Here is a 14,806-nt window from a genome sequence, read left to right on the forward strand (position 1 = left end):
TGGTGACCAACTTTGAAAGCAGTCTAGTTTCTATGTAAATTCTAGTCCTTCCCTGGTTTTTACATGTATGGTTCTCTCTCAGTATAGTAACAGAAGGGATGAAAAGGCTTATAGAACACTAAGAAAAAGTTATTGATATAGTTACAAAGGACAGGGAAGTTATTTGTTTGCAAAAAAAAAAAAAAAAAAAAAAAGGTTTGACAGAATTGATAATGCATTGCACTGTGTGCACAGACTCCAAAAAGCCAACAGAAGCAGAGCATGCTGGGAGTTCTGATTTTCCTTTTAGCAATGGCTTCCAGATGATATGTGCTTATTTTACATGAAAATATTTCCCCCCCCTACTGCTGATATAGCAGAATCCATCTGGGATCTGGAAGAAAAACATGAAGCTACATCTTTCTTGCCTCTTACATCATACTGTGACCTAAATTTCTACAACTGGAACTTAACTGACCATTTGGTTGATTATGTGTAAAACAGGATAAAGAGCAGCTTGGCTGTTTCACACCTGTGTTTAGTCATGTTAACAACAGCCACACATTCTCTTTTTGCCCCGAGCACCAGCACATGTGTCCTTCCAGCGTGTGAGCAGGAACAGGATTGAGTGAGGACTAGGGTGTGTGGTCTGAAAACTTTATCATAAACAGAAGGATCTGAATTTGTTTATAATGTGAAAGATGATTTTTCTCAAAACAATTCTAATTCAAATATAATTATATAAATTCTCCCTTTCCCATTTCTCCCTCCAATACCTCCCATGTCCGCCCTTTCACTCTCAAATTGAGTTTTGATTTGATCTCACTGCCTTAGGGTAATCATAGTGTGCCTTTATATCTTTTAATTTTCTCATATTTTATGATATCAGAAATGTTATCTTTTGTAAAAGAGTTAATGATGTTTAGGGAAAGTTATGAATAATTTTTAGGACCATTCATAGGTTTCTTCTTTATTAAATTTACTTATTTGGGTAAGACACGATTTCTCTAATTCCCCAGTGGGAGGGTAGCCAGATTTTCAGTCAAATGCTAATGTACACAAAACAAGTCTTACTAACCTCCCACTGTGGGAACAATACCACAGTTATTGGACATGGGTATTTTTTCATTTCATTTACTTAAGAAGTTTCAGATTTGAGGAGTATGGAATGACTGCTTTTACTGTCTTCACTGTTTGTGGGATAAATCTCTGAATCACCTCTGTCTGTTTCTTTTTAAGTTTGTATTTTAATATTTAAGAAATAATCAATTATAATAAAAAAGAAATAATCAACAAATGAAATGTAGTTGTGACTGGCCTGTCCATCCTTGTACCAGCGAAGGGAGGCAGAAGGAATTGCATAAGCTTCACACTCCAGGGTCAGGCTGCTATTCACCCTAATCTTCACCTCTTTAGGGGAAAGACCTGGTCCCAAAAGGTCTCCTTTCTTGATTATAGGTGGAACTGCAGAAAATGAGTATCAAAGAGTCAAACACTGGTTGTTTAAAATACATAGTCTACCATGGAAATAACAATTAACAAGGAGGAGCAACTAACAAGGTCCCCAGCAGATGAGGACACTTCTTCACAGGCCTTCCATGAAGAACCTCAGTTAGCATCCTAGGAAACAGGAGCTTTCGGATGTATAATGTGGAGAAAAAAGTATCTTTATCTCTTCATCCTTATAAAACTGCTGGAGAAGTCAATGCCCTTCACATTTTCATCTGTTCCAATTCACACAGTCCAACCGTGACCCATAAAATACAGTATATTGGTCGTTATAGCACCAAGTCAAAGTAAAAATGACTATCAGAAAAGTATAAAATAACAGCAATAACATAGGAATAAAGACCTTAAAACCTTTAAGGCTATCGGTAATGGCGCCTACTAATGACAGTATGCGTGTTGCCTTTTACTTATAGGCTGATCATATTGTGGTAACTCAAAACGACTGTTGATCTCATCTTGAGCTCTGCGGTAAGCGTCTGCACGTAAACAGCACTCTAACGGGTAGGAAATAAGTGGATCCAGTGGACTCTTCACAATGTTTTCTGGATATGTATATGTGGTGGTGGTGGTGGTGGTGGTGTGTGTGTGTGTGTATGTGTGTGTGTGTGTGTGTAGGAGCATGTGTACGTGTACGCATTTGTAGGTCCAAGGTTAATGCCAGGTGTCTTTTCTGTTCCCTCTATGTTAGATAATTGATGCATGGTGTCTTGCTGCATCCAGAGCTTGCTGTTCTGATTAGAGGAGCTAGCCTGCTTTTTCTGGGTGTCTCCTGTCTGCCTCTCAGGCAGTGGGCCAGTAGGCGGGTCTTCACACCCATTTGACATTTCCATGGGTTCTGGGCTTCTTTAAGCTGGGCCTCATGCTTGCATGGCAACCATGTTAGTCACTGGACCACCTCATCAGCCCTGGCTCTTCATATCTGTGAGCAACTGAGGCCATGGGCCTAATAGTTAATGCATCCTCTGTCCTTGATGAGGCAAGAAGCTAAATAAGTAAAAGTCTTTCATGATCAGTATAAACAACTAGGAAAAATAATGAAAAAAATGAGATAGAAAACACTAGAAATCTTTAGGAAGCGGTGAGAAAAATCTTTCTTTTGGAACTTACTGTAGACCTTCACCTCATAGTGCTTCATCATTTCCCCAGCCTCGTTAGTGGCCACACATGAGTATCTTCCAGCATTGTCTTCCTGTGCATTTAGGATCTGCAGAGTCCGGCCTCCTAAAACATCAAGGAACATCAAAGGATCTTTGACATCATAGTATAAGTGGGGACTCCACAAAGTACTAGGACCTTAGTTCTTATTATAAATGTTGCCTTTTATGAATACAATTTAGTGGTAGGTATTTGCTGTAAAATAAGCTACAATGTACATGGAACCTACGGAGTAGCGGAGATGGTCTCTCTGGCCATCTGTCAATGCCCTCTGTGTGGCATCATTGACTTTTAGATTTTCTCTCTCTGACACTTCCATGCCTCTGTGCATCACTCTAGATAAGAACTTTATTTTATTTCACACTTTTCAATTACTTCTTAGAGCATTTCCAGTTTCATACGAGTTCTGGTCATATTCAACTCCTCCACAACTCTTTCCACCCAACTTTGCACCCTTAAAAAAAGAAGCAAAGCCCCTAAAAACATGTAAGACCAAATTGTACTAACTGAAATAGTTTTGGGTGTGTGATCTTTCAACTGAACTGTGTTGACTTACTAGGAACAAAAGCTATGCAGGCCCAAGCCAGGGCGAGTTTCAGCATAGAGGGGTAGTTGCAAGGATAGTCCCACCCCTAGTCATGAGCAATTAGCAATTGTTAGAGGCTCAGCTTTCTCTATTTCATACCTTTCATTAAAAAGTCTCCACCTTTTGTTATTGTCTTCCTCTCATTGACCTGGCCTAACAGAGAAAATCAATTTTGCCAAAACATAGTTTTGAATATGATACCTTTCTCTCTAAAACTGTCAACAGGGGCTGGAGAGGGCTCAGTGGTTAAGAGTGCTTGCTGCTCTTCCAAAGGACCTGAGGAGTTCAATCCTCAGCAGCCATGTTGGGTGGCTCACAACTGCCTATAACTTCAGTTCTAAGGTGTCCAGTGCCCTCTGCTAGTTTCTATAAGCATCCACATACATCTACATACATGCCCTCCAAGACACATAAATAAAGATAAAGTGAATCCTAAAAAAAAAACCCCGTCAACAGTTCTCAATTGTTTAGTGTCTGAAGTTAAATTAATCTAGGCTTCAAAACAATACTCAGCTTTCCTTCCTGGCTTTTTCTTTCCACAATGCCTCCCTTACACGGTGGCTACATGTGTCCATGCCAATCCCACTTGATGTCTTTTGCCATCTAGTCATCCTGATGGATCTAAAGCTGCTCCCAACTTACTACCAGTCAACCAAAGTCTACTACTTTCTGTCAAACCAGGCCTATATTCTGGTGAGGCAGAAAAGATATGTTTCTGTCCCTGTATACTCAGGTAATTAATTTTCTTCTTTCTCAAGTCTCTGATTCTGTTGAAGACCAGATAGTTAAGTTTTACAATTAAACTTAGTTGTTTAGAGGTTAAAGTGTTTTTAGGTCTAGATAGATGTTTTAAGTTAATAATGATGAGGTATGATAGATATTGATTTACATTCAGAATTTTAGACTCACCAAGATAGGAAAGATGTTTTCTTCAAGATTGCCAAATATTGCTATCTCAGAAAACTGGGAATAAGGCTTCCTCAAGACCCAGTTATTCCACTCCTTGGAGTATACCCAGAAGATGCTCCAGCATACAATAAGGACATATGCTCAACCATATTCATAGTAGCCTTATTCATAATAGCCAGAACATGGAAACAGCCTAAGTGTCCGTCAGTTGAAGAATGGATAAAGAAACTGTGGTACATTTACACTATGGAATACTACTCAGCTATTAAAAACAAGGAATTCCTGAAATCTGTGGACAAATGGATTGAACTAAAAATGATTATAATGAGTGAGTTAACCCAGAAGCAGAAAGACTCAAATGGTATATACTCACTTATATCTGGACACTAGCCCAAGGGGCAGGTCCCATGAAAGTCTTCACTTACCAGCAAAGTAGGACAGAGGGGAGGACATCCTATTGGGACTCTAGGTGAAAGAAGCATGGGAGAATGGGGAAATAGAAGGATCCAGAGGTCCTAGAAACCTACAAGAAGAACATTATGATGGGTGGATCTGGGCCCAGGGGTTCTGCTCAAACTGTGGCAGCAGCCAAGGACTATATTGCAGTAAACTTCGAACCCCTACTCAGATCTAGCCAATGGACAGGACATTCTCCACAGTTGAGTGGAGAGTGGGGACTGACTTTCACACGAACTGTGTTGTCCCATATTTGACCACATCCCCTTGATGGGGAGGCCTGGTAGCACTCAGAGGAAGGACAGCAGGCTACCAAGAAGAGACTTGATACCCTATGAGCATATACAGGGGGATGAGGTCCCCTTCAGTCACAGTCATAGGGGAGGGGAGTAGGGGGAAAATGGGAGGGAGGGAGGAATGGGAGGATACAAGGGATGGGATAACAATTGAGATGTAATATGAATAAATTAATAAAATATATTAAAAAAAGATTGCCAAATACAAACAGCAAAAACACTATGAATGTAACATACATATAATTCCTGATTGTCTCATGGTTCTTCTTGCTCGGTAGTTTATTGTATATATGTGTAATAATATAAATGTATATGTAAAAAATTAATAAAACATTAAAAGATTAAAAAAGGAAAAGACATTTTTCTGATCATTTAAGTCTAAAATGGCCACTTTGTTTTCTGAATGTTTATAAAACTTGTCACTACACCCCTTTTCATAACCCTTTCTTCATTTGTGATGCACAGTTGTTTTCAACTTCATGTTGACAAATAGTCTCTCTCATTATCTCTCTTCCACATCAGATTAAATGTCTTACAGGCAATGATTATAGTTTTTATTTCTTTGCCTCCTCTCACACACATTGTATTAAAGAAGAATAAACTCAATCTACATATTAAATCTTTCAAGGCTAAATTCAATCAAAATTGACTTTCTATCCTCTGTGACATTCCACATTACAATATATTTTAGCAATTAATGACACTGTGACATTTCTTTACTTGGGTTTGTTTTGTGTCTTTCATTTGGGTATTTTAAAATTTAAAATATATGCAAAAAGCATAGATAGTAAGGTAAAATAGATTGTCCAAAACAAAAACACAGGCACTTTTTATGAAAAATAACCCATTTTTTTTCTACAGTAGTAAACGATCCAAATGCATCTTGGCTCTCTGAGGTCAGTTAGTTACCTGGGAGAATTCGAATATTTCGGTTGGATTCTAAAGGCGCTCCATCCTTGAACCAGGTGATGGTAGCTGGAGGATAGGAATATGCCTCACAGACTAAAGAAGTGGGGCTGTTAAGGATGACAATGACGTCTTCTGGGCTGCCATCACTGTCTATACCAGCAATTGTAGGAGATACTGAAAAGAGTTGAAGTTTTATTAAAGAATCATCCTTGGAAAAATTTCTAGATATGTGTTCCCAGCTTGCCACTGTACTTATCTAGGTAATCCAAGTTTTTAAGAGTTACAAAAGAATCAGTATTTTCTACATAAAATAAGCGAAAAATGTCATAGGGTAGAGGAGGACACCAAAGAGATAGAAACGTCATGTGGCAAGTGTATCACAAATCTTCCAGGCATGACTCAGGAGCTTTCATTCATATATATCTTTCTGTATGAAGCTATATTGGTTCTGCCTATAGAAATGTTTTGTCTTATACATGATGTATTATTTCTATATGCTACTACTTGATGTAATTCACTTGATAACCTATACATCAACTGGCATTTTGTTGGACCCTTCTTGCAAATATAAATATATACGTGTGGTCCATTTAGACTACAGTCTTTTTTTGTGGTTCCTGCTCTATGTGGGAGTATAAGAGTATTTGTATGTATGAGAGGATTTATGTAGTCTGTGAAAATAATTGAAAAAACTCCAAATATCTGTAAATTCACATACAGATCAGTCAGATTTAGTGCATTTTTTTATATGTCAATAATCAAATGTTAGGTAGGGTATATATTAAACTTGAAAACCTGAGTAGGAACTTAGAATCCATTTCAGTGATATTCTTGACACATAAATATAGCTTTGATGCAGTAGGACCAATGCCGACGCATCAATACATAGCAATGTTTAATCCCACCCAGGCCACAGAGACCAGAAGTGCACAATCTCCAATGAAATACCTACCAAAAACATTGAGACTGAAACTTTTGCTTTTGTCACCAGCTGTATTAGAGGCCAAACAAGTGTATCGTCCTGTGTGAGACACCTGAGCATTGGTGATCTGAAGGAAACGGCCATTAGACATCATGTGGTGGACGTCATCTTCTTGGAGAAGCTGTCCGTCTTTGTGCCATGTGATCTGTGGCACAGGATTGCCTGTTAAGGAAAAAGTCACATTTCTTTAGGGCAGCCCAATATCACACATCTATAAATGGCAATATCCAAAAATGGCATTTTCACATACTTGCTTTCTTTTCTATATCACACTTTTAAAACAATGAAATGGCTATTCTTTCTGAAGTATTTTCATAAATGAATCTTTGTATTATGATAAAAAAGACATAATGAATAGAAATCAGTCCATATGTAAGTTAGCTTTTATCTGTAAATGCTTCTAAAAACCGGTCTTGTGTTTAAATATGTAGAGTCCCTTAACTCCGATAATTCACTATTTTCACAGTAAATTACTTTAAAAGACTGGAGCACATATCATTATGAAAAATATTATTTTTTTCTATTCATATTAAAACCCTTTTTATTCTTTTGAGAGAAAACAGTAGATGAATCATTTATTTGAACAAACATTTTGTGTTATACTGGCATTCTTACCAAGAATTTACAGATTTAATTAAAATAATTATTCAGCATTTGTAGTCAATGGAGAATACTTTAGAAAGTTACAAATGGAGATGTGCATTAAATATCATTTAAAATTATTCAGAGGACTTTTCGTAATTTAAAAGCTACACAAGCAAGTCACATTAACAAAGAAGGCTAGAATGGACCATTAAAACCAGAATGTAAACAGAGAATGCTATAAAGTTTAGGCAAAGACAGGGTGGGAAAGAGGGAAGGTCAGGGAAAGAGGAACAAAACCCGAGACACCTCTTTCTTTCCATGGGATAAAACTGTTCTCTAGAAGACATTTGTTAATTACCCCTTTGCTTCTTATAAATAAAAGGTCACTGGTGTATGCAGCATTCTTAGCGGTTTTTCTTAAAGCATTACCTTATTAAATTTGTTACTCACACAAGGCATATAAACTGTGAAATAATAAACTTATCAAATCTCTCCTAAAACTTGATGTTTCTATAAAATATTCTCATTGTTCACTTAAAACTGAGGAGCTTGAAATGTTCTTTTAGATATCTTAAATTTTTCATTGATTTATTGTTTTAAAATTTTATTTTATTTTTGAAATTATAATTACATCCTTTGCCCCTTCCTTTCCTTTCCTCCCTCCAAAACTCTTTTACACAATTTTTAAATTTTATTTTAATGCAACAAATCATCTACTTGGTTAAAGATAGTAATATTGGCTTTTGAATCTTTCTTTTGCCCTAGTTTCTATTCTCTCTGCAACATGGAAACATGCTAACCAAGGTGATAGGGTTGTTCTTGCTCAGACCTCAACATTAAATGAAATTTCTACTTTTTAAAAGTAAAATGTAAGAAAACAGGAAAAGTAAAACTAGGCAGAAGCATGAGTAAGGAGAGAGAAAAAAAAAAGGGGTGGGCATGGAAAAAACTATATGAATGCATGAACCTAATAAGAAAAACATTTATTGACTAGGGAAATAATGTTCTGCATTCCTCCTCTTTTCCTCCCTTCTGTCCTTCCTGCTAAAGTTGTCATCGCTGTTGTTGTTTTAATCTTCAGTGAATCTGTAAGGTTTCCTATTGCCCTTCACCTAGGTACACAACAGCATGATTCTATTTTAAATAGCCATTATTGTGGTTCCACTTACCCCAGACGATGAAGACATAACCCCCACCCCCCATGCCCCATGCCGCACCTCACCCTTATGCCCCACCCCCACGCCCCATGATGCACCCCACCCCCCATGATGCACCCCACCCCCATGCCCCACCCCCACGCCCCACCCTCACACCCCATGATGCACCCCACCCCATGCCCCACCCCCCCACGCACGCGCATTCTGGAGGCAATGATGCCCATCCCGTGCAGCAAGTTCCAGAAGGACAAGAACTGACTCCTTACCTGTCGCTTCACATGTCAACGTAACATTCTGTTTCTCCTTAATCTTTACATCTTCCAATGTATTTTCACCCACAATATGAGGAGGAACTAGAATAAACACAAAAGCACAGGTAAAGGAAGTTACAGCTCTATCAGTTTAAATGCCTAAACTTCCAGCACATCTCATTCATTACTGAGTCATTAGAACGTCAATGTGTTGTTTTATTGTCAATTCTAGTTTTCACCTGTACTATAAAATTGTTAAAAATCTGATTTTAATGAATGAAATTGAAATTTAAATCATACATATGAATAAGATATATTTAATTGTTAATTTGATACTATCTTTAATTCTGTGGAAATGGAGTTGCAAATGGAAAACTATATTAGACTGGCCTGTGGGCCTGTGGTCTGTCTCAATTACGTTAATTGACGTGGGAAGACCCACTCTCCCTAGGTAGCCCTAGGCCCTGGGTGTGAGTCCTGGACTCTGTAAGAGAGGTGAAAAGCAGAGGAGTCTATGCAAACAGGGCATCTAGTCTCTGCTCTTGACTGTGCATGTAAATGCTTTCACGTTTCTGCTACCTTGACTTCCTTCCCCACAGTGATGGGCTGTGACTTCATACTGTAACTTAATACACCCCTTCTCCTCTAAGTTACCTCCTACCCTGAGTTATTTTCTACTCTAAGTTACAGCAGGACAAATTAAACTAAGAATGTGCCCACAAATGAAGGATTAAGATCCCTCGCTTTAAGCAAGTCACACAGTCTCCTAGAACATTTCTTAGCAGTTGTGAACTGGCACAACAAGGCAGCTTTGCAGTTGAACCGGACTCATTTCCTCCAAATAATTGCAATGGTGAAACCTTGCCAAAACTCATAGTCCAGGGGCCAAAGACCACATAGGTATAAATTCCAGCTGTGAATACATTTTAACTCTGTGTCCAGAATGCATTGAAGCCAATTGGGTTTTCCCTTTCAATATTGTAATGCACACAAGTACCTAATACTGAAAGTCCAAACACTTTCCTGTCTTCACCAGCTGCATTCCTTACAACACAAGTATACTGGCCAGCATCTTCTGGTCTGGACTGCATCAACCGCAGCATCCTGCCTCCTGGAAAAGCAAAACACCAGATGACTTAAAGATAAATACAGTTCCGGGTGACATCAAGTGAGAAATGGAATTTTGCAGAGATGGGGAAGACTTACTGCTGTTACATATGAAGCAATGGAGGTAGAAGGTAAGGATAGGAGTGGTAGCTACGGTGAAATAGGTGTGGGAAATGGCACCACATGAAGTGGGATAGAGTTTGGTCAGGTTTGTGTGCCCTTGGATGTTATGTTAAGGAGTTCAGTGTTTGCTGGAGGTGAAGGAGGGAAGCTGCACACATAAAACAGGCTCACTATCTGATTGGTGCTTTGACAAGTGGGTGTTGACCCGATGCTCAGGAAAAGACCACAAAATGAGGCTGGACGAAAAAATGGGAAACCTAGCAAGAGGACTAGATCGGTGACCCAGATCTGGGTGGCATCCATGGGAAAGTGAGGGAGAAGCATGAAGAAGGACTGACTATCAGGTCAGCTTCTGGGAAATCCTGGAGCCATTGATACCAGGGTTACCGGGGTCACCTCAGGCATGGGTACAATGCGGCCTTGGCTTCTTTCCGTATTTTGATTCTTTTGTTTCGCTTGAAAAGGAAATGCACACAGACTGAGACATGTTGAAAGATGGAATATGGCAGGAAATTTCCTTTAAGGACACAGGGAGAAGAGTCAGCAAATAAGACAAAGCAAAGCCTCTGAAAAGCAGTAGAGACGGTGGAAGCAGAGAACTCCAAATGATTTATAATAGTCTCAGGGCAAAAAAGCCACTACTCAGATTTCCAAATAATTTTTAAGCAGGAATGTTTTTGCTTAGTCTTTTGAATTTTTACTAAACATTCCAATGAACACACATAAAATTGTCACTGAAATAGTCACCTGGATCTTGCTGAGGAGCTACCATGTGCTTTCAGTTTCTATAGCAACATGTTGACTCTGTGCTTGGCCAACCAGCAACTTCCCCATCCTCAATTCACTGAAAGGTAAATTTAGCAATATCTCACTTGAAAAAAAAAAATCAAAATTGATTTCCTGAACTGAATCTTATTTTTCCTAGCAGAACAGAGGTAAACAACATAAACAAATCTGTTGTTGTTGTTGTTGTTGTTAGAAAGGATTCACCAATTCATTGCTCGCTCAGACTAGTGAGACCACAATATGGTTCCTGTTGAGTGATATTAAAGTGATACAGCTTTTATGAGTCATTATTGGGTCCTCAATCCTCTTTATTGGGCCCACAGTTATCTTTCTTTTCTCTTTGCTTCCTGATCACCTCACTTAATCTCATGAAAGCCTGAAACGAGTACGATAGCTGTTTGTATTTATATGAAGACATCCCTCCTCGTGTCTACTGGATTTTTATGGCAGTTATCTGTTCTTGGCAGATAACTCTGTGAAAATGATAAGGCCATCAGCAAAGCCCTGCTTGCAGATAAGCCTCAGGAGGATTAGCCTTAGTGAAGCAAGACTGTGCAGCAGAGCAGCAGTCTGCGAGTCACATGCCACTCATCTGCTTCCCATTTACGCATCCCACAAAACACATCCAGATGGTAAAGCTGAATGAGTCCTTTGGCAGTCACAAGGTAAAATACTTTTAATGTGCTTTGCACAGGGATCTCCAGCCGCTGGTCAATCAAAACAAAACTAAATAGAACCAAAACACCACTCCTGTAAATTGGGAAGAAGCCAGCCGATAGCACTCTGCCATGCTGTTTTTATTCCTGTGACCTTTGATGTTATCGTGTTTAACAGATTCGAACTTTCCAGAAACTATTTTTTTTTTAAAGAAATGAAGATAACTTTTGAGACAAAAAGATAATTGCTCAGGCTTTTGGTAGCCAGACTATAATAAAATCTTTGCCACTACTCCCCACTTTGTAAGGACACAGAGTCCCTTGATTTTTATGATGAACAGTTAGTCTGAAAATTATCTCTGTTAAGATAATATCCAAGTATCACAGTACCATTCCATTCCATATCTCTCTCTCTCTCTCTCTCTCTCTCTCTCTCTCTCTCTCTCTCTCTCTCTCTCTGTGTGTGTGTGTGTGTGTGTGTGTGTGTGTACACAAGAAGGATGCAGGGAGTCTCCCAGGATGTGGATTGAATATTGGATACTTCGACAAGCACTGCGTTAATAGCTGAATGTGATATAAACTCACATCAGTTTAATAAAAGACACAGGATGCAGATGTTACCCAGGTTAACCTAGCTGACTAACTTTCTCAAAAGCTAAAGAAAGATTGTCTTTTTGGTCTACATGACGGCCATTATCAAAGTAGGCCAACTGTAGATTTCCTGTGACATGCCTCAAAAACTGTCTCTCCAGGCTCAGATTTACCTATGGAGGGTAAGATAGTCGGGTTTTCCTGCAAAATCATCAGAAGATGAACTAGAGATAAGGTCTCAGCACACAGGAAATGCTCTTCCGGGAAATGTAAGTACCCCTCAGCTGATACACATAGTACAAGGAGGATGCCGTACCATGCTTAAAAGACAGTGCCAGGCCCTCTTTAGTATAGTTTTTTTTTAATGTTTTAAATGTTTTTGTGTAATATGATAAATGTGTAGCATAGTTGACTGCCTAGATCACAAAGAAAAGTGAAACAACATTAACAGTGAACGAAAAACTGAAGAGAAAGGACATTCACACAGAGGCAACCGGATGGTCAGGCTCTCCAAGTTGTGAGTACCTGAGAGAATCTTCACAGAACTGCTGAGGCTGACAGGCCAGCCGTCTTTAAGCCAGGTTATGGAAGGCAAGGGGATACCGGAGGCTTCACAGGTCAGGGATACAGAAGTCTTTTCCACCACACTGACATTCTCAGGGACTCCAAGGTTTCCTATGATGCTGGGAGGGGCTGTAAGACAAAACAAAAGCCACTGGAAATAGAAAGTAAGGTAGTCGATACATACAAGACACTAATCCTCAATAGCTTGTTTCCAGCAGGAGCCTCCCATTTTTTGGTAAATATTGATCATAACAATGCTAGCTCTGAACTTAAAATTTATGTCACTGCTTTTCAATTTTTTTTTTTTTTTTTTATTATCAATTTGGCACTGATATTCCAGCAATGGTGAGCTGGTTTCTGAGTTAGTCCTATTTTATGACAAATTTATAATATACATTCACAACCTTCTTTAAGACTTGAACTTGAAAATTGCATAATTAATGGATTTAGCGTGGACTCATGAGGCAGAAGCAAGTTGTTTGATGTCAGCCTAGTCTACATAGTGCGTTCCAGGCCAAGCTGATTACCTAATGAGAGCTTGTCTTGAAATTTTTCTACTTTACTATATGCATCCTCAAAAGAATACCCAATATGTATCTATCTCAGCAAGTAACATGAAATCAGGCATAGAGGGATAAATGATGAACCTAGGAAAATAACAAATATGTACAGAAAGGTGGCTTTGTGTAATACTGTCTTCTTGCACCCACAATTTCACACTAGCTGGAGTTACCTGCATAAGAGCTATCTATACAAGATCCAGCCAGTCAGAAGTCACACCTAGATGAGGGCAATAACGCCAGATCTTATGACTTATTAAGGAAACATTGGTAGTTAATAGCTGCTGAGGAACGAAGAATCATTCTTCTTGGAGGGTGTGGCCACTGGAAGCTTTCCAGTGCTTCATGGTCCCACAACATGCACAGATGGCCATATGGCCAACACTGTATGGGCTTAGTGATTTATGAAGAAGAAGAAGAAGAAGAAGAAGAAGAAGAAGAAGAAGAAGAAGAAGAAGAAGAAGAAGAAGAAGAAGAAGAAGAAGAGGAAGAGTAGGAAGAAGGAGAAGAAGGAGGAGAAGAAGGAGGAGAAGAAGAAGAAGAAGAAGAAGAAGAAGAAGAAGAAGAAGAAGGAGAAGAAGGAGAAGCGAGAGAAAGGAAGGAGAAGGAGAAGGAGAAGGAGAAGGAGGAGGAGAAGGAGAAGTTAGGAGGGAAAGGTGTTAGGGAGATATGGATAGAGAGTTGGAGGAAAAATGGGGGAAGGAATGTTTAAATGATCATATTCCATTGTATATATGCATGACATTCTCAAAGAATTAAAAAGCCAAATGGGTAATTAATATAAGGCTTTCAGATCTGAGGTCTCTGCTTCCAGGATACTCAGGATGGATCATCCTGTGAACAGATCTGGTGATTCCCTTTCTACTTACCATGAACACTTAAGTCGTGTCTTTTGTCAGTCACTCCTGCTACATTCACAGCAACACACACATAACGGCCTGTGTCAGACACATGAACATTCTTCAGCTGAAGGATGCGACCTTCATCCAGTATTTCCACTCCCTTTCCTTTGGTCAAGGGACGGCCATCTTTCATCCAGGTCACTGCTGGCTGAGGAATACCGTGCACCTCACATTTCAACGAAACACTCTTCCCACGGGTGACAATAATCTCTGAGTGCTGGCTGCCACTGTTGGCTATAGATGGTCGAACTTTGAGGGAAAGTAGATAGTGAGAAACAGTTTAGGAAATGTTTGCTTCCATTCTTTTTTTTTTTTTTTTTCCCCTTTTGGTTTTTTGAGACAGAGTTTCTCTGTGTATCCTTGACTATCCTGGACTCCCATTGTAGACTAGGCTAGCCTTGAACTCACAGTGATCCATCTACTTCTGCCTCCCACATTCTGAGATTAAAGGTGTGCACCACCACCGCCAGGTGCTTCCATTCTAATTTATCTTGAATTTCTGATTCTCTTGCTTCTGCCTCAAAAGAACTAATAACAGGAATACGCCACCACACTCAGGTTATATGGCTGGGGGATGAAAGCCAAGGCCTTGCGCATGCTACCAACTGAGCTACATCCGCAGTGGCAAGTTAAATACAGTATTATGTCAGTATATTAACTACTAAAAAACCACAAAATTATTAGCATATTGCAAGGTAGAGTTCTTAAGTGGATTAATACCTAAAAGCTATTGATGCAGGAGA

The 14,806-nt window shown here is 39.2% G+C and overlaps 1 protein-coding gene across 1 annotated transcript in view; it reads right to left on the reverse strand.

Moving 5' to 3' along the window:
- Nucleotides 1-14,806, reverse strand: part of Hmcn1 (hemicentin 1) — a 424,838-nt gene that overhangs the window by 110,464 nt on the left and 299,568 nt on the right. The window contains 8 exon segments of the mRNA XM_051147547.1: nt 1,298-1,443; nt 2,596-2,709; nt 5,800-5,973; nt 6,752-6,943; nt 8,790-8,876; nt 9,772-9,885; nt 12,563-12,730; nt 14,031-14,312. Coding sequence (XP_051003504.1) covers nt 1,298-1,443; nt 2,596-2,709; nt 5,800-5,973; nt 6,752-6,943; nt 8,790-8,876; nt 9,772-9,885; nt 12,563-12,730; nt 14,031-14,312 — 1,277 coding nt within the window.

The sequence above is a fragment of the Acomys russatus genome, chromosome 6, assembly GCF_903995435.1.
Source record: "Acomys russatus chromosome 6, mAcoRus1.1, whole genome shotgun sequence".
NCBI lineage: Eukaryota > Metazoa > Chordata > Mammalia > Rodentia > Muridae > Acomys > Acomys russatus.